This window comes from Brassica napus, chromosome A3 (assembly GCF_020379485.1).
Source record: "Brassica napus cultivar Da-Ae chromosome A3, Da-Ae, whole genome shotgun sequence".
Classification (NCBI taxonomy): Eukaryota; Viridiplantae; Streptophyta; class Magnoliopsida; order Brassicales; family Brassicaceae; genus Brassica; species Brassica napus.
Window position 1 is genome coordinate 22235527 of NC_063436.1, and position 20193 is coordinate 22255719.

At 34.3% G+C, this 20193-nt stretch overlaps 4 protein-coding genes across 4 annotated transcripts; 2 read left to right on the top strand and 2 right to left on the bottom strand.

The window, feature by feature from the left end:
- Window positions 1–69: 69 nt before the first annotated feature.
- On the bottom strand, window positions 70–4915 carry LOC106444304 (UPF0481 protein At3g47200-like). The gene is made up of 3 exons (XM_013885788.3): window positions 1820–4915; window positions 1135–1670; window positions 70–597 (listed from the first exon to the last, which is right to left on the bottom strand). The coding sequence occupies exons 1-3, from the start codon at window positions 2605–2607 to the stop codon at window positions 173–175; spliced, it is 1749 nt and encodes a 582-aa protein (XP_013741242.1). The 5' UTR covers window positions 2608–4915; the 3' UTR covers window positions 70–172.
- Window positions 4916–6837: 1922 nt separating this feature from the next.
- Window positions 6838–10668, bottom strand: LOC106444305 (UPF0481 protein At3g47200). Its single transcript, XM_013885789.3, has 3 exons — window positions 9358–10668; window positions 8638–9155; window positions 6838–8342 (listed from the first exon to the last, which is right to left on the bottom strand). The coding sequence occupies exons 1-3, from the start codon at window positions 9969–9971 to the stop codon at window positions 7918–7920; spliced, it is 1557 nt and encodes a 518-aa protein (XP_013741243.2). The 5' UTR covers window positions 9972–10668; the 3' UTR covers window positions 6838–7917.
- Window positions 10669–15242: 4574 nt separating this feature from the next.
- LOC106444307 (protein JINGUBANG-like) lies at window positions 15243–17695 on the top strand. Its single transcript, XM_013885791.3, has one exon. The coding sequence runs from the start codon at window positions 15853–15855 to the stop codon at window positions 17245–17247; it is 1395 nt and encodes a 464-aa protein (XP_013741245.2). The 5' UTR covers window positions 15243–15852; the 3' UTR covers window positions 17248–17695.
- A 238-nt stretch (window positions 17696–17933) lies between these two features.
- LOC106442455 (GDSL esterase/lipase At3g50400-like) lies at window positions 17934–18515 on the top strand. Its single transcript, XM_013884138.2, has 3 exons — window positions 17934–18045; window positions 18144–18274; window positions 18438–18515. Exons 1-3 carry the CDS (start codon window positions 17934–17936, stop codon window positions 18513–18515), a joined length of 321 nt encoding a protein of 106 aa, XP_013739592.2.
- Window positions 18516–20193: the final 1678 nt, after the last annotated feature.

Here is a 20193-nt window from a genome sequence, read left to right on the forward strand (position 1 = left end):
AAGTAAAACATAACCTGACTTAAACAATCTTCCCTAGTTTTGACATCTGGCTTAAAGAACATACTGAAATCAGCAATTCGTTTATTTAATTGCGATACAATAGAAAATAGAGTGAAAAGGTACAAACATTCAAGTGAATGAAATAATCAAATAAACTATGGAATAAAGAAAATCAAGAAGGTGGTTTAATGTAAGCATAAGCAGTAAAAAAACTCTGGAACAATGTGAGAAGTAGCAAGATAACTGCAGCGATAAAGGAGAAATATGCCCATGGATTGTTGAAATACTTGTGTTTCAAGGTTGCCTTCATAACATTCCACTTTCGGTTATAATTGTGGTCAACCTTATTGGACAATTCAGATAAATAGCTATCTTGGAGGTCGAAAGCCACCTCTTGACATAGCCGGTTGAACAAATCTGCAACTTCGGAATCAGTTCCTAACCAGTGTTCGATGATGCCACAGTAGTGCAAGTATCTGACATCTTCGGCAGAGTCTATCAAATTGTCCATGAAGATTATGTAGGATGTTATGTCGTTGTTTGAGTCAATATGGCATTGCTCAAAAGCTATAAGATTCGAGAAGAGAGATTTGGTACCTACAAAACAAAAAAAAAACAAATATGCGAGACAATAGGGCGTTTTTGTAAGTTTAATGAACTAAGGGAATTCTCTAGAAAAAATGCATTTGCTTGAATCATTCTATACTAGTCAAATGAAGAATCATTGATGACCGTTTAATAATCTATTTAATTTAGCAACTTGTGGACAAGAATTTAACAAAATGACAAAATACGTCATGCATATTTGCTTTAAAAAAAATAAATAAATAATACACGTTATAAAATACTATAATATGATTAGAAAAGCCTTTTATTATCTATTTAGTCAAATTTAACCGATAAAAGATTGTTCCCAAAAATAAATATATCGTGTTTGACTTGCATATAAAAAAAAGAAAAACTATTTGTATGTAGATGGGAATCACGTTGTGATATTAAGTAATAGGTTTTTATCAATACATATATGGTATAGTTGTAAAAGTTAGATTTCAAATGTAACAGAACCAAAAAAAGAATTTAATAAAACATGGGCAATGGCTTAAAAATAAGATAGAACAAAAATCGTGAACGTACCATCATGGATAAGTAGTTTGGGTATCTCCAGATAACCGTTTTTGAACCGAATATCCCAAAACCGGTCGGTTTTCCTTCTCTTGAATTTAATACCAGCCTCTCTCAGTTCCGTCACACAGTGTATTAGTTGTTGTTGGCGCTTGTCCGCCGCACGCCTTTTCCACGACCATCTAGTTCGTGATAACCTCGGCTCCGGTTTTTGACTAGGCCGGAGCAAACTTCGCCGGAAAACATCTAGACAGTGCAACTCTTCCTTGTCCTTGTCAGCGATTGGGTTAAAGAAGTTATCGTTTTCTAACGAGATCTTAATTTCTACCTGGTCGGTTTTGGTTGCTAACTTATCGGTTGGCATTAACGGGTTGAAAAACCGAATTGCTAGTTGCACCACTAAACCGGTTTGGTATTCTGAACCAAGTTGTAGCTCTAATAACCGGTTAAGTACGAACAAAGGAAGTTGATTTTCAAGCATTACCATGTCACGTTGAATCGAATGCATCGATCCCCGCATCGCGAAGACCGGATCGTTACGACCATACCTAGCCAACACCAAAAAAAAACTAAAGATTGCGGACTAAACCAAGACCGAACCAAATGGTCTATATAATAAGATTTAAGTTTGATTTGAATATTAGTTTTTTTATAAAACTGAAAATCCAAAACAAGAACCAAACTGAATCAAACTTACCCGAGTACCAAGAATCCTTTATCGTTATCAGCTCCTCTGAAGAGCTCAAGAATAAACAAACCATCAAGAAACATCATTTCTGCGAACTTATTACTACTCCAAACAATAGGACCTTCATAACAAGCACGAGCTTTCTCCTCAAGCTCTTTCATGGCATCAATATACATTTCAATGCGGTGCTTGGTGCGTTTCATGACCATATTGACCGCACGCCATTTGTGATGCTCCATAGGCACTAGATGTTCTTTGCCATGGTGGTATGGACCAAGCGAGACCGTTTGAGGAAAATAGGACTTCTTGTCGTTTTCTTGAAGGTAACGTGGAACTCTATAGATACAGAGCTTGTCTCTGCTAGTTGTTGCGTCGACTCTAAGTGTTGCATCCATTTTTTCTTTGATCGAGATCACCCATGCTTCTCTTGTCTCTTCGGGTTTCTGATTTAGGGTTTGGAGTTTTTGACGCATTTTGAGGGTGATCAAGTACCAGGTCAACATGCGTTTATGGTACAATTTTCTTCTTCTTCTACTTATTATTAAATGCGGTAGAGGAAGAATCGGCACAAATGGTGGTGGTGGTGGCGGTGGTCGTGGCCGAGGTGGTGGTGGTGGTGGCGGGGGTCGTGAAAGTGGTCGCAGTGGTCGTGGCCATGACGGTGGTGGTGGTGGTCTAGGCACTGGTTGACTTCTTGTTAGTCTTTGGATTAAATTTCCAGCAGACCGGGACGAAATGGATCTGAATTGTGGTGGTGGAGGTGGTGGTGGTGGCGGTCGATTAGTAAGATTCACCATCTCTTTTTGCTTGAAGCTTTTACAGAATATTGAGAGTGAGTGAAAATGTCAAAAGCAAAGATGTAACAAACATAACAACTAATTAAAGTTGTGATAGTTTCTAATATTTATGGACATCTGTAATGACAACAACCATAATTATTATACATAACACTTCTGTGCACAACAGCATACACACGCTAATAAGTCTGACAAACAGAAGAACTGTTTTCTGATATTGTACTAATCATAATCATGTTTAAACGTATTGGATAATGCCTTAACGGGCCATGTTTGGTTTGATATTTCTTCTACAACTCTTATTTAAAGACTATAAAAAGACTAAAAAAAGTCTTGTGGCAAATTATCGTAATATAGTAATAATATTTTAATGAAGTTGAAACATTCAAACTCGCATTAAGAAAGGAAAATGCACTGTAACACAACGATTGAGATTTGAAATATCCAAACTCTTATTAATAAAAACATTCCAGGATGTCAATACTCAATAGAATATCAAGTTCATACTTTTATTATAGCAGCATTTTTAAAATATGTCCGAATCAACCGGACCTAATACAGCTGTCAATTGTCATTAGCATCCTCTATATATTAAGTGAAAAACAAAATAGAAATGCACCTCTGTATTTTGTCGAAAAAGAAAGAAAAAATTCAGCTCTTATTCCGTAAATATTTACATTTCATGTCAGTACTCCAACTTCATATTTTTATACATCAATACATACATTTTTTAGAAACCTTTTGCAGACTCGTTGCCTCTATTATAAGGCAAAAACATTCCTTCAAACCCCAAAATATAATCAAAATTAAAAGGCTATATTTTGTAAGATATTCATTTGCCACATATTTTTCAACTAGGCTAATTTTTATTTATAAGATAAATTCTAATTACACACCTAAAATATAATAAATAATATTATTAGATTAACAAAGTACGGGTGAGAGTATCTAAACGATAGAGATGCTCTTAGATTTTAGGTTTGGGAGTCTTGGAACCAGGAAACATGGTCGGACAAGAGTTTTTTATTGAACTGACAAAAGTTTTTTTTTCTTAGTATGTTGTTGCAAGAGCCAGCTCTGGAGCATAACCTTCTCCTAGTATATGTCTCACGCATGTAGGAATTGTTGAACGTGTATGTGGCCAAATCAGACTATAACAAAGTCTATGTGGTAGAGTTCGAGCGAATTTGCGCTCTCAGTTCCAGTAAAGAAGGAAGGAAAATGATTCTGGGTCTCAAGATTTTGTCGGGATAACGCCTTACTCGAGAACCGGCACCTTAAGGTCTTCCTTCTTCGTCCAGTCTTCCTGATGAATAATCTCCTCATTCATATAATATTCTTATATATACGCTTTTACTATAGTTTTAGACGTCTGTTACAATTAAAGATATAATATTTTATTTCAACGTATATTTTTCGGCCTATACACAAACATTGTTCATTAGTGGAGAAATGAATCGCACGTTTGCGTGTCATACCCTACGACCCCACGTCCCTACCCCGGTGGTGCTCAAATATGGTTGGGGTGGGGAAGAATCCAATTAAGATGTAATAGTATAAATCAGAAACTCAGCACATGGCACGACCTCACCAGTCTCGTAGAAATGATAAGTTTTTTGGTCATATAGTATATTAACAATTGAATATTTAAATCTTTTAATTCTTTTTATATATTTTATCAACTGATATGCTTGGTCTAACACAGTTAACGTTACAATGCCGAGTTTTTGCAAAAAGACACCACATTCCATAATCCTAATTTGAAATGCTTTCTATTTATGTCAGAATATCTTCTAGGATGGTATTACATATATCTACATCTAGGCTAAGAATGGAAAGCGGTAAAAACATGGTTCTACCACCCGGTGGATGTACATACCATGGTTCTATCACCCGATGGATGTACCACATGTGTATTTGCCATTCATCAACTTTGATTTTATAAAATGTGTTTCCTCTTTTTTAATAATAAAAAATTAATGAACCACTAGTGGTTCAATTTTATAAAGAAACATCAAGTTCTGCTATGAACAGTAAATATACATCATTTAACTAGTGTTATAGTGAATAATAAGCAGTTCTTGATTTTTAATAATAAATATAAATAATATTGATAATTTTATCATTATAATTACAGCAATATTTGTTAAATGAAATTTGTTCCATCTTGCAAAACCATAGTCAACATATTGAATTGATGTGTAGTTAATATTAATGTCAAAAGTTCAAAACTATTATACTACTTTTGATGTGTTGGTTAATATTAAACTCAAAATTATCAAATTATAGTATTTTAAAATCATCTGAAACTATATATTTGTATATTTAATTTAAAATCTCAAAATAATTCTATATATATGTTTGAATTAATTTTATATAGTATTTTGAATACAAATAAAAAAATTATATTTATGACATTATAACTTATTTTTAAATGATTACTTTAAATACTGAAAATAGTTATTTTTAAAATATATATTTAAAATAAATTATAATAAAATTGTACAGTATTTTGAACCGATTTTTATCAATTTTCACCATTCACACCTATGTTTTGAAACGCTAGACCCGCTTGATCCGCTTTTGATCTGCTCGATCCGTTTGATCCGCTTTTGATCTGCTCGATCCGCTTGATCCGCTTTTGATCTGATCGATCCGCTTGATCCGTTTTTGATCTGCTCGATCCGCTTGATCCGTTTTTGATCTGCTCGATCCGCTTGATCCGCTCGATTCGTTTGATCCGCAACGCTTGGTCCACTTTTTCCATTTGGAAACCTTGAAAAAATGTTTTATTAGTACATTTCCAAATCTCGCCTACGGATTGACACAAGCATACAGACACCTTATTAAAAAAATTAACTAACCAAATATAGTGCTCAGATATAGAACTGTTCTAGAGAGCCGGTCTTAGGCCAAACCAGATAAAACATTCTCTTCCATCCCCCAAAACTTTTGAAAAAATTTATATATAAATAGGTTCCCAAATTTGTAAAAAAATTTTTAGGCCCCCAAACTATAAAAATCAATTTTAATCCGTTTATATCCCCCAAAATCTCAAAACCGGCCATGTGTTCTACTATATGAACCTAATCAGCTTGAATCGCCAAACATGTATCTAAGCCATCACTATCTCATGTTAGACACTTCTGTAAATATTTCTTCATTTGTTACAATGTATAGAGATCAAAAATTCAGATATCTAATTTTTTCTTGAAATTTGTTATCTCTTGTTCTTTCATAAAATTAGAATAAAATTTCAGACACAGTCATAGTCGTTGCCATCAATATTTCATATGTTATTATAATCATTTGTAATAGAATTAAAATTTATATGATGATGTGCCCAGTGATAAAAAAAAAGTAATCAACATTCCCTTGTTTTAATGTCTAATTTTATGCATTAATTCATATTCTTATATATTTTATGAAAACTATTTCTGAAAATATTTAAAAGAACATATATAAAATAAATTTAAGACGACATATATAATTTTAAAACTCAATTTAGCAAAAAAAAGTCGCTTTAAGAATAGCTAAAACTTTTAAATATAAGAAAACATATAAAATATAAACTGTATGCTTTTTACAAATTTCACAAAAGGCAAGGTTTTACCTAAAACTCGGAATCGAATTTCAATGTGAAAAATTTGTATTAATTGAGATAGGGTGGCCGTTCGGTATCGTTTGTGTTCGTTTCAGATTTTTAGGATTTCATATTTTCGTGTTTATTTTCCTAGGTTCAGTTCGAGTTTTATATATGTTCAGATCAGGTTTATTTAATAATACTTCTGATTATTTTATAACTTTGTCTAAAAGTCATTTTGGATTCAAATTTATTTTGGATTTGGTTAATTTCAAAATTCATATTCCGGTATTTATAGTATCATATGAAAATAAATGTTGAATTGAAACATTTTAATTATTTAGTTAGGTTCTGAAAACTATCATGGGTAGTAATTTGGATTTCTGGTTGCTTTTTCTCTGAGGTGCTTAGGTTATTCAATTTTTTGAGTTTGTCTGGTCACTCATTCGAGTTTGGCTAATAACACTTCGGATTTAGATATATGTAATATCATCATGCAAGATCCATTTGGATTTTTCACAGCTCGTGTACAGATTCAGATTTAGGTTTTTGGTAGGGGTTTGGATTTGTAAAAAAAAAAGTGTTTTTTTCTAATCAAGAACTGTTTTACCGATGATGCTCGTGCATCGGTGTTGCTCCACGACGCCTCTATTTCGTTCCATCCAGACCATGCATCCAGATGTGGTTCACGGAATTTGGAAAGCAAATGGAAGAAGAAATATACATGTTGCATTATTCCTAGAAGGTGTGATCCTATTTACAAAGACTTTCCCATCACCGAATTAAGATGTGTAATAAATTAGATGTAATATCTTATGCACAACCCCTCATGGAATTAAGATGTAATAAATCGTAAAGATCGGAAACTCGGCACATGGCACGACCTCACCATCCTCGTATAAATGAGGAGGTGCTATTATAAAAAGACCAATAAATTTGTGTTATATCTGGCGATTAATATATTCAAATCACATTAGGAATTAGGGCAATGATAAGTTCTTATAATAGATTCTAGGGAGATATTGACACGGTCACACTTTTCTTAAAGTTCATGACCATACGAAAACAACACATACTAATAAGTTGTTGAAAAAAAATTCTTATTTGTGTAATTTATTCGAATCAAGAGGCACTACGTGGAGTACGATACACAAATGGGCAGATATCATCATGTGATTCGAAAAAACTGACCAACCAAAATAGTGGTCAGACTTGCAAACTAGTGTCCAAGTAAAGAGAAATCAGTTTGCCTCGAACCCAAGTGCGTTAGTTTTATAAATATTTCCTTTCACACGATATATGGAGATCCAAAACTCAGCCATCAGTTTCACTTTCTCTTAAAATTTGTTCTCTCTCTCTTGTTCTATCCGTACATCTAGTAAAGATTCAAGTGTAAATCACTGTTTTCTGTGTACTTGTGATTGAACAATTTTCACTATTAGTTTTACAAAAAAATAATCCAAAATCGAACAGTTTAATCTGTTTCTCTTACACAAACTTATTGAAAATCAAAAATGTTACAACATCATTTTTTTTTCTTTCATAGAAGAAAATACAACTTCCTGGAAAAACAAGAACTGAAATGAAAAATATAATGACAATGAATGTCAAGAAGGTGGCTTATAATAAGCATAAACAGCATAAATTTGTTTTTTTTCTTTCATAGAAGAAAATACAACTTATTGGAAAACAAGAACTGAAATGAAAAAATAAAATGACAATGAATGTCAAGAAGGTGGCTTATAATAAGCATAAACAGCATAAAAGCTCTGGACTAATGTGAGCACTAGCAGGATCACTGCAGCGAAAAATGAGAAATATGCCCAAGGGTTATTGAAGTACCTGTGTTTTAAAGTAGCCTTCAAAGCATTCCACCTACGGCTATAGTAATAGTTAACCTCATCAGACAGTTTAGATAAATAACTATCTTTGGGATCGAAAAACACTTCCTGACATAGCCGGTTGAACAAATCCGCAACTTCAGCATCACTCCCTAGCCAATGTTCAATGATACCACAGTAGTGCAAGTAGCTAACATCTTCAGAAGAATTTATTAGATTATCCATGAAAATTATGTATGATGTTATGTCCTTGGTCGAGTCAATATGGCATTGTTCGAAAGCTATAAGATTCGAAAAGAGGGATTTGGTACCTACAATAAACACAAGGAGGGTTCCATGAAATTTTAGTTTTTATACAAAATAAAACAACAGAAAGTTGATCATGAGGCTGCGTAACTGGAATACCATTTTTCTGGATCTAGATATTACATTATGATTCCTAACAAATATATTATTTGTAAAAATACATATAATACAAGAAGTAGATGTAACAAGTTTAGTGGATGATGGATAAAGAAAGAAATTAAATAGTTAAATATATATATGTGGACTGAACTATAAAATCTAAAAAACCAGAAATAAATAAACGAAAACGTTGTGACTTACCGTCGTGGATTAGTAGTTTGGGTATCTCTAGACAACCATGTTCGAACCGGATATCCCAAAACCTGTCGGTTTTCCTTGTCTTGAATTTAACACCAGCTTCTCTTAGTTCCGTGACGCAATGTACGAGTTGTTGTTGTCGCTTGTCCACCAGGTTCAACGGGAGCGGATCCTCCTCAGACCTCGGATTCGGTGTATAACTAAACTTGAGGAGGCTTCGACGGAAAACATCTAGACAGTGCAAGTCACCATTGTCGCCAAGTGAGTTCAAGGATCTTTCCAGCCAGGGCTTGAGTTTTGACGGGTTCAATCTGGTAGAGGCCTCTCCTGTTGGCATTAGTGGATCAAAGAACTTAACGGCTACTTGTGCCACTAAACCGGTTTGGTTCAGTGTACCAAGCTGTAGCTCTAATAACCGGTCTAGAACGAAGAGAGGTAGTTGATTTTCCAGCATTACCATGTCACGTTGAATTGAATGCATCAATCCCCGCATGGCGAAAACAGGATCGTTGCGTGCATATCTGCTCAGCCAAAACAATAATAATCATAAGAATGAGATCGTATCATCACTAATGTACAGGATACGATCATAACTCTGATGTTAAACATGATTTTAAAATATAGTAAATAATTAAAATAATAATGAAATTCAAAATTTTAGATAATTGAATGAACATTAGACAACAAGTAACAAGACAAAACCGTAGGTTTATTTAGACTTACCCGATTGGCTGGAATCCTTCCACAGTTCCCCTGAAGAGCTCTAGGACAAAACAGCCATCAAGAACAAGCATTTCTGTGAACTCATTAACGCTTAAAGCAATAGGCCCTTGGTAGCAAGCACGAGCCCTCTCCTCAAGCTCTTTCATGGCATCAATATATATTTCAATGCCTTGCCCGGTGCGTGACATGATCATGTTGACTGCACGCCACTTGTGAAACTCCATGGGCAGAAGATGTTTGTTGCCATGATGGTACGGACCTAGCGAGACGGTTTGAGGGAAGTAGGACTTCTTGTCGTTTTCTTGCAGGTGAAGTGGAACTCTATAAATACAGAGTTTGTCCCAACTAGTTGTGGAACCGTCTCGAAGTGCTTGCTCCATCTTGCCTTTCACTGAAATCACCCATTCTTCTCTTTGCTGCTCGTGGTTCTGCAAGCCATTCTCTTGACCCAGTCCGTTAATACCCGGTAAAGGTAAACCAAGGAGATTCAGATCTTGAACCGGTTGAGATTGTCGGTTTCTTGTTTGATCTCTCATGCGTAGTAAGTACCAGGTCAACATGCGTCTGTTGATGATAATTGGTTGACCATCGGTGTGAAGATTAACTAAAACCATTGTTCTCGCTGGTTGAAGTCGTTTCAGGGGAGTGTGAGCGAGAGGGATAGGTCGAGAGTGTAACTGTGAAATGTCAAATAAACTGCTGAAAGTAATTTAAAGCTGTGATTTGGCCATGTGTTTGCTTATTTTTCAAACTAAAAATCTCGTATAAAAAGATTTGTACTCTTATAATAAGACTCTCATAAATGCTTGTTATTTCTAAAGTCAATGAGTGAGATTCAAACACCAAAACTCTTATTAAAAATAAGGACGCTAAACTCTTATAAAAAGACTTAACAAAATTCGTGTAACATGCTCAAGGGAAATTGCAATACATGAGAAGAAATGTGAAAAAATTAGGAAAACAATATATTAAAAATCCAGATTTGCATCGAGTACGTGTTTTTTTTTAATATACGCGGTATTTTCTTCCATGTTCAAAACAAATTTAGAAAGACAAATATGTCCAAGGGTTATCAAAGTATTTGTTTTTCAAGTTCGTCTTTATATGATTCCAAACCTAAACGAGTCTTTATTAATTCATAGAAAAGAGTAGATGTAAGATTTCGAAGGTAGTCCCAAAGTGGTTAGGAAATGAAGAGTTATTGTATGTATCATTTATGGAGTTAAATTTATTATTTATATAAGATGAGTGATTGACAGTACGTACCATTTATGAGACTATCATACAAGTAGTATATGAATTAAGTTGTTTTATTTTCCGTCGATAAACAAATGCAAGTTTTATTTGTAAAATCATTTTTGCTAAGGATGTTTAGTACAACTCATATAGTTTCTTTATAAATTGACATGTTACATTATAAAATATAACGAGTCTGTTCTTCTTCTCTCGTTTTTTTGACAATACAATTCTGGTTTCTTCGTATTACTAATCCCACCTATTAAAATAGACGGTTCTATTTTTAAGTACAAAAAACTTTTGCTTGATTCGCTACCACTTTTTTATAAAACATTCACGCTTTGTTGTATATATTAACAAGCACTCGTGTAGTTGATGTATGTCTTCTTTATAAATGTATGTCTTAACCTTTTCGATGTATACTAGTCTAAGGTGTGCACTTGAAGGAGCCATGTTATCTAATGTGGCTCATCAAACTTTAACAGAGTAAAAGAATAATCCCAGACACCCCCCCCCCCCCCCCCCCCCAACCCCCCACCCCCACACACACACATTCAGTTTCACTTAATTAACTGGTTCTGTTTTGAGGTTGAACATAATAAGTCTGCTAAGTTTGTTTCGTATCAACAACTTGTTCCGCTCTCTTTACTGTATTTAGTTCAAGCAGTAAAGTTACTTAGCAGACTTAGCAAAAAAAAAAGTTAACTATTTTGAAGCACGGTTACTTGAACCGGCTATAAAGCGAATTTTACGGTACGTTTGATTTGGACTTTATGATTTACATGTATTTTGATTCCTACATGTATTTTCATGTTTCAACATTTAAGCTAGCTAGACCTAGTTATTGGGCCGAAGTTCATAAAACGAATCATAAACTAAAAACAAAAACCTAGTAGAGGAATATTGTTTGGGCGGGCGTCTAAACCGATTTTTTAACACCTAAATCGATTTTTTAATAAATCGGTTTTAAAAAACCGATTTGTTCATATCTGGTATAAAGGCGCTGCCTAAACCAATTTTTAGAATATTGATTAGTATAATCTAAGAAGATAAGTTAAATTTTTATGATATGTTATATTTAAGGTCAGTTAGCTACATGAGCCCAAAAGTTTGCCAAAAGAACCCACTAGTATATATTTGCATATTCATTATTCCACATGAATTTTCCCTTCGTATAAAAAGAATTTTTCCACCAACTCCAACAACCGCAGGAGCGACCGTAAAGAGAAGGGCATTTACAAGCATAACTTGGGTGCTCAATCTATTGCCACTCTGGCGGATCGCATGGTAAGTTCAACCGCTTTTTCTTCAATTATTTAAGTTTCAGAATTTTATTTTTTGTGCATTTTTTCAAATTTCTAATGTTTGTTTAATTTATTTTTTTTCAAGGCGGAAGAAAATGAGGGCGACCCGGTTGATGATCTCGCCCTAATGAAAAGGGCGTATACCAACAAGAAGACCGGCCTGATTGACGATGGTCTTGTGAGGGACGTGGTCGACCTGGTCCAAACTCAGGTGTATGACGAAGTGTCTCAGCTTCAAACCGATGATGACGATTCGACGGCTTCGACCAACTTGTCCCGGGTTCGAATCAACGAAATCGTTGAATCGGTAAGTTTTTTTTTTTAAAGTTCAATTTATTTATTTCTTGATTTTTATTTTATCATCAATTTATATTATTAAAATTTGGTTATTTATATTTCAGTCGGTTCCAAAGAAAAAAGGACGTTTGGTCGGTTTGGATCGTCGCTCCCGGTCGGCTGCTCCTTCTTCTGCACCACCGCCATATGTTGATCCAGAAGTTCTTACGGCTCAGCTGAAGGACAAGGATGATCGGATATCTGCGTTGGAGACCCAGATGGCAGCTCAACAGGCGGGCTATGAGACCCAAAAGAGGCTGAACGAGCAGATGATGAAGAGGATGTACCCGAACGAGGTGTTCCCAAACATTCAAGACCCGTAGTTTTTTTTTTTTTACCAAAAACTCGGAATGTTTTATTTAACTTTGAATATTATCTACTATGTTTTAATGTTTTATGTTTTATTCAATTTTAATTTTAATTTTAAATTTTCGAATTTAAATTTTAAAAATTTTAATTTTTTAAAAGAAAAAAAAATTTAAAAATTAATTTTTTCGAAATTCCGAGGGAAAGCTGTTCCTCGGAATTTTCCGAGGGACAAAAATTCCTCGAAATTTTTTGAGGGAAGAAAGTTCCTCGGAATTTTCCGAGGGACAGAAGTTCCTCGGAATTTCCCGATAAACATTCCGAAGAATATTTCGTCGAAACTTCCGAGGATTGGACCATCGGAATTCCATCGAAATATTCCGATGAAGGCGTCCCTCGGTATATTCCGAGGAACCTTCCGACGAACTTTGTGTCCTCGGAGTTTCCTCGGAATTTTGTTTCCTCGGAATTCCGTCGGAAATTTTCGACGGAATTCCGAGGAAATATGAATTTCCGAGGAGATATTTCCGAGGACTTTTTTCGTCGGTATGTCTTCGGAATAGCGTTATTCCGACGATATACCGATGATTTTTTCCCTCAGTATGCCGATGTTTTCTTGTAGTAGAAGAATATCCAAATTTTATAAGTACAGTGAAACATCTATAAATTAATAATGTTAGAACTACACTAAAACTATAATTTTTTTATTAATTTATAGAAATATTAATTTATCGATATACTAATTGAACCAAAAACTCAATTTACGACTATAAAATTATATTATTTTATAGAATTTTTTATTGTATATTAATTTATAGAATATTAATTTAAAGAAGTTATACTATAGGTCCAATAAGTCCCATGTTGATCCCTTCAGACAATGACAACTTGTTAGTTGCTTCCGTAATTCCAGATAGGTTACACATAAAATGCTATAACACAATAGTAGAAGATAAACATGGTAAATCCACAAACAATTATGTTTCTCAAGCTGCGAACCTCAACAACGAAATCTTTAAACTCTTTATCACAACCGTAGACGGTAGTTTTCATCTCTTCTATCTCCTTCTCAAATTCAACAATGACGTCATTCATCTCTTTTATCTTCTGCCCGTAGCTGTCCTTTATATCATCAATCTCTTCGACAACTGCTTCATCTGTCCACTTAAGCAAATGGTTTTTTTCCTTTTTTGATCCATTTGGACAACAATGGAAAAGCCTCCCTGGATTTTCATAGGTTTTTGAAGTTCTAATTAAAGAAGCTTCTCCACATCTACAAGTTTTAGGCATTCCTCTCTCCCCTTCATCACCACAGTGTTTCCATTCTGAACTCATTCTTGCATAAATTTCACATCATATTTCAATTTGAAGAAGTAAAAATAACCATTTGTGATGGATTTCAATTGCATAAATAGGCGTAATCCCTCAATCGAGCACATCATTAATACATTTACATACCTGAAGCTGCAGAGGGAATGTGATTCTCTGGGGAAGATATTCCAGGCGTCGTGTTTGTCTTCGAGCAATCAAAAACTCTTAGCGATGCAGAAGATTTGTGAAAGAGGACAAATGAAAAGAAGATTATTTAATTTGTTTTTCACAAAAAAAAAACTAACAACATGGTTTTGATTACTTTCTCAAAAAAAAAACATGGTTTTGATAACTACGGTATAGTTTATGAACAAAGACACATGGCTCGGCCGCCATGTCATTTTCGGTTAAAAGGATTGACTCATAGAATACGGTCAAAGTATGTTTGAACACGTTAGTTTTAGTTTAGATATAAATTTAAATACAAACCAAACATGGATCTGATTTTGCATATGTATATTACAAGACGGAATCAGGACCACAGTTCCCCTCCCCAAACTTGTCTCCAAGATTACACTATTGTTCATATATAAAAACATATATAATACCTGGTTTGATCGGTTGCTTGATTTTGTGTTTGTATGTGTGATATATAATATTTTTATAGACAACAGATCACAATTTGCAAAGTATATTATTAGATTTTATTTTATTGACTTTAAACAGGGCATGCCTTCCCTTGTATAAATTCCGAATAGCATGCATAATGCATGCTTGAATTCTACTAATAAATTATATGAAAATTAATCAAAGGCATTAAGTGACGCAAATTTACGAATATGAAAAATGAATAAAAATAATTAAGTGTGTTAAGATCATTGGTATACTAGGTATTTTGCAGTTTTTGACCCAAAAAAGGGTATTTTGCAATTTGATTGTAAGGTTGTAATTTGTTGCATACTTTTTTTGTATTAATTGTCTTCTTTTAGAAATAGAAGGGATGCATGCATGTTTTTTTTGGCAAAAGGATGCGTGCATGCATGTTTTGATGTTAAAAGATGTATTTGGATTCAAATTGTTTGTCCAACCAAGTAAATACTCTGGAACCCCCAAACTGATAATCCAATAAATTTTTTTTTTTTTGGTAAAAGATAATCCAATAAATTAGTCAAGGTATGCATAGCTTTTGTCCATACTAATATATCGCATACTTATATAGTTGGCTTTGGAGTAGTTCTCGTTCATTGATTATATGGTGAATCATTGCTACTTGTGCAAATTATCAAACGGCGATTTTAATAGAAACTATCATGGAACGTTATGTAAGATGTGATACGTTGATTTTCAATGGAAGCAAATAAAAATTAATGATTACTAGGGGGGGTTCTGATATGTAAATATCGGTATCAGATTGTTTAAGTTTTAAAATGCTTCGTGAAAGCATTAATTAGTTTTTTTCATGCGATGATTAAATTGGTATTGAAGATTTAAGTTTAACCATGAAATGCTACATTTTCATTGCATCAGAAAAAAATTAAACATGGAAATTAAACAATAGCATTTTTTTTTTTTGATCAACAACAATAGCAAATTTAGTAGAATATTTTTCTTAGTATATGAAATATATATATAATTTGTTTTCCAAAATTCTGTATACTAATTTTCGATTAAATAATCAGCAAACTGTTTAGCCTTTTTTTTAAACAGATCTCCAGGAAGTAATTTACTTAGGGCCATGGGATACGTAACAAAACTTAATAATAGAAAAGAGACTTATATAAAACTAACCTATACTTCGTATATTCCCCCTCTTTGACTCCTAATTCACCAATGGAGAGTTCCCCGATATAAACGGTTCTAAATTTTGAATAAACTATATATAGAACACACAACTATCCATAAAGTCTAAGCATGTACCATCGTCTCCAATCTTTCTTCTTCTTCTTCTTTTAGACGTCTTCGTAATCAGAGAACCCTAATCTTTTCTTCTTGATTTCTTCAAATGCATCACAAGGCTTCAAGCAGAGACACCAACAGCCAAAACTTTCCAAAACTCAAGAGTGTAGAAACTGATCCAGATCCCGACATTTATGACATAACATACGTCGATGTCTCTCCCTCTGTCGGCTCCACTTCTCCCTTATCCAAATCCCCATGGATCGCACACGTCGATCCCACCGACCTGGAACCGCCCCATTCCGGGATAAAGTCCACAGCCAACACAAGAGAACCTAAAAACTACTCACCTAACATCCTCATGGGCTCTCTCTTCCGCGAAGAAGGCCATATATATTCTCTAGCCACATCTGGCGACCTACTCTACACGGGATCTGACTCCAAGAACATTAGGGTTTGGAAAAACCAAACCGAGTTCTCGAGTTTCAAATCAAACAGCGGTTTGGTCAAAGCCATTGTCCTAGCCGGAGACAAGATCTTCACCGGACATCAAGACGGGAAGATCCGTGTGTGGAAAGTCTCGTCCAAAGACTCCAACATCTTTCGACGTATAGGTACCATGCCCGTTTTTCGAGACTACCTCAGAAACTCCATCACGCCTTCTTCGTACTTCAGCTTCATGAGAAAGAACCCGACCAGCACCAGCGCTCAGGGGTTCCGCCACGTGGACGCGATCTCGTGCCTCACGTTGAGCGAAGACAAGAAGCTTTTGTACTCCGGGTCGTGGGACCAGACGTTTAAAGTGTGGAGGATCTCGGACCTTAGATGCTTGGAGTCGGTGAAGGCCCACGACGACGCCGTAAACGCCGTCGTTTCCGGTTTCGACGGTTTGGTTTTCTCCGGTTCGGCGGACGGTACGGTTAAGGTGTGGAGGAGAGAGGACCAAGCTAAGGAGACGAAACATTTCTTCTCCGAGACGCTGCTGAAACAAGACTGCGCCGTTACGGCGATCGCGGTTGATCAGAGCGCGACGTTAGTTTACTGCGGTTCGTCTGACGGAACCGTTAACTTCTGGGAGCGGGATAATAACATGAAAAACGGCGGCGTTTTGAAGGGGCATAAGCTCGCGGTGCTCTGCCTCGTGGCTGCGGGGAGCTTGTTGTTCAGTGGCTCGGCTGATCTCGGGATTCGCGTTTGGAGGAGACCGGAACGTGGTGACGGCAGAGGCGGAGACGTTGGAGGAGGAGGAGGAGAGCACGTGTGTATTGCGGTGTTGAAGGGACATGCAGGTCCGGTGAAGTGTATGGCAGTGGAGAGAGATCAAGAATCGGCTTCGGGTGAGAAACGGTGGATCGTGTACAGTGGGAGTTTAGATAGGTCGGTGAAGATGTGGCGTGTGTCGGAGAGTTCGCCGCCTATTGAAGACCAGTCATCGGATCCGTTTGATGGTCCGACTGAATTAACGATGGCTCCTAGCTTCTCGGGTAAAGGGAGAGAATGAAACCAACCCCAAACAATAGTTTTGTTTCGTTTTGTATGTGTAACGATTGACATTTTTTTTTTTAATTTGGTAAAATATGTTCGTTAATTATTTCTTTTTTTTTAACATGGTAAAATGTTTTCGTTAATTATTTTTTTCTTTCTTGTTAACATCATCTCATCTACTTGATCGAGTGTTAGGCATATATCATAAAGTTAAGGGGATAATACAAGTTCTTGTAAGGATTTCATTTCTATTACCTTTCCTAGGTCTCGGCATTAATTTAGGTTCAGTTTAGGTCTTTCGAGTTTTCAGATTTCTAGATTCATTCTCATAGACAATATTCACATTATATGAATTGGTTTGGTTAATAAAGATTTTGGTTCATATGTAGATTATAACTCATTGCAAAATTAAGTTTGTGAATTTTTTTCCTCAATTTAATTTGCCTTTAAGAGCATGTTTATATCCTCCAATCTGACGGCAGTCGAGTTAGAAAAACTGCTCCACTTAATTCGTCAGCTCAATTATAAGCCCAGCTACTGATCTCCTATAAAACCACACACGATATAGGTCGGTGTTTTTCCAATTAGGATTTAAAAGAACAAAATAAATTCGTGATAATATAAAATCAAGATAAATAGAGCTAAATAGTAATTGAATTTGTAACTTTGTAAACCATAAACCACCGCAATGTTAGTGTCCCTATGGCAATCGTGTCTAGAGCTAATAGTCCTCCTAATGGCATTGGTTTCAAACCATCCCGTGGCAATCCAACCGGCCGGTTTACCAATGGCCGTACTATAGCTGATATCGTTGGTAAGTTAATAGAAACATTCATCCAAAATATAAACTGATATTTCATTTTTGTAATGATTATACTAACATTTATTTTAATGCTGTTTTGTTGTTTATAGGAGAAAAGCTAGAGCAACCAAATTATGCAGTTCCATATCTAGCACCAAACGCAAGTGGTGATGTATTACTAAATGGTGTGAATTGCGCATTATGTAGTGGTGGAATTCACAGTGCTGCTGGAAGTGTATTTGTAAGTCATGTTCGTTTATCTGCAGCATACTATATGTCATGTTCGTTTGGTTGGCCGAGAAGTTCATGTTATAATTAGAAAGTAAATTATTTTTATAAATATGTGTGAAAGCATGTTTTCAGCTCAAATGATTTATTCGACTGTGTAACAAATATATTCGTAGTCCATGGACCTTCTAAAACATCCAGCATTAACACTTGACTACTGGGCTCATTTAGCTAAAAAACGGAAATACGTGTAATATTATTCTTTGCAACTTCACATTATCGTCATTCATCATACTAAGAACAACATTATTGGAATTTCTTGCTACTAAGGGTCCGAATGGTGACCGCGGAATTGGTAATATTAGCAGGACGGAATTTAAGTGCGGTACGGTCCAAGTGCGGTTCGTGCGGTTTGTGGGACTAGTGCGGATTTGACAAAATTAGTGGTGCGGAATTGTATTGATTGGTGAACATATATAGTTTGCGGAATTGAACAATTAAAAAAATAGTGTTAAACAAAAATATCAATGAAATCAATATAATTTATGTTTTCTTTTATTAACTAGAAAATTAATTAATAAGTATAAATCTAGCTATATATAATAAAAAAATGAATATTACGATATTTATTTATTTTTACAATTAAAATTTTAAATTTTATGAGTATACCAAAATAAGAATAACATATGAGAGCTAAAAAGATTTTTTACATTCTTTCTTAAGAAAATAATTTTATAGTTATACATACATATACATTTCTTTAGTTAATTTAAAGTTAAGACTAAAATTTAAAATTCGGTTGAGCCGGTTGGACCGGCCGACCATTGATCCATTTATAGTGGTGAATTCAATTTTCGAAATATTGTATAGATGTTTTATAAATCTTTATAAATAGTTTATAAGGATTAATTAGTCTTTTATCACAAACTGGTTTAGTGCTAACGTGTAAATACATTAAAATAACTAATTTATTTAATAGTAATCCACTAAAATTATAACTACATCAAAAAGTTGTTACGTGTTTTAGTGCTAGCATAGTACTACTATGCAAGAAAGTTGTCTTGATTTATTAGTCTTATATACAAATAAAATTTGTTAGTAAAAGAGAATAATTTGTCTTTCAAAATGCACAGTCCATTAAAAAGTACAGTCCATTACACCAAAAAAATGCACAGTTCATTTAAAAAAAATTCCATAACATATTTATAGTATTATCTTTTACTGTGTCATATGCATATTTTAAAAATATACTAGATTCTGATCCGCCCCTAAAAGGGCGAGTATATTTTTTGTTTTACATTTAAAAAAAAAAAATAATTTTCATATTTATATTTTTCTTTATAATCATATTTATACTTTTCTTTGTAATTGTGTTTCTCTTTGTAATCCTATTTAACAAAATAAAATGGGTTTTATAAATTGTGATCCAATGTAAATAGAAACCACGTTACCTTTAAAGCGCAAAACTAATTCTAAAATATAGAATTAGTGGGTTCGTTTACAAAAAGAAATATGGGGTTAGTGGGTTACAGTTATATTATTTACTTAATAGATAATGACTCTTTAAATAAAAAAAATAGTTGGATCCTACTTTTATTGATTGGTCATGCTGCTGTTTTAATAGAATAGATAACATTTAATAAATATTTTTGATCAAATAACCTATTTCAATCTCGTTAAACTAAATGAATTTATATGAATGTTTATTTCTATTAAAACCGTTAAACCCTATTTTAACATCTTGCTCTTTGTTAATTGATAAACTTAATGTCTATGTAAAATATTTAAAATTTGAATAAATTAATGTCTAGTTGAATAAATCTTATTTTTCTTAGGGGAGATATAAGTTATAATTAATTAAAATAATTAAATATACCAAATTTTAAATATACCAAATTTTATGATAACAATTTTAATTTTCCACATTTTATT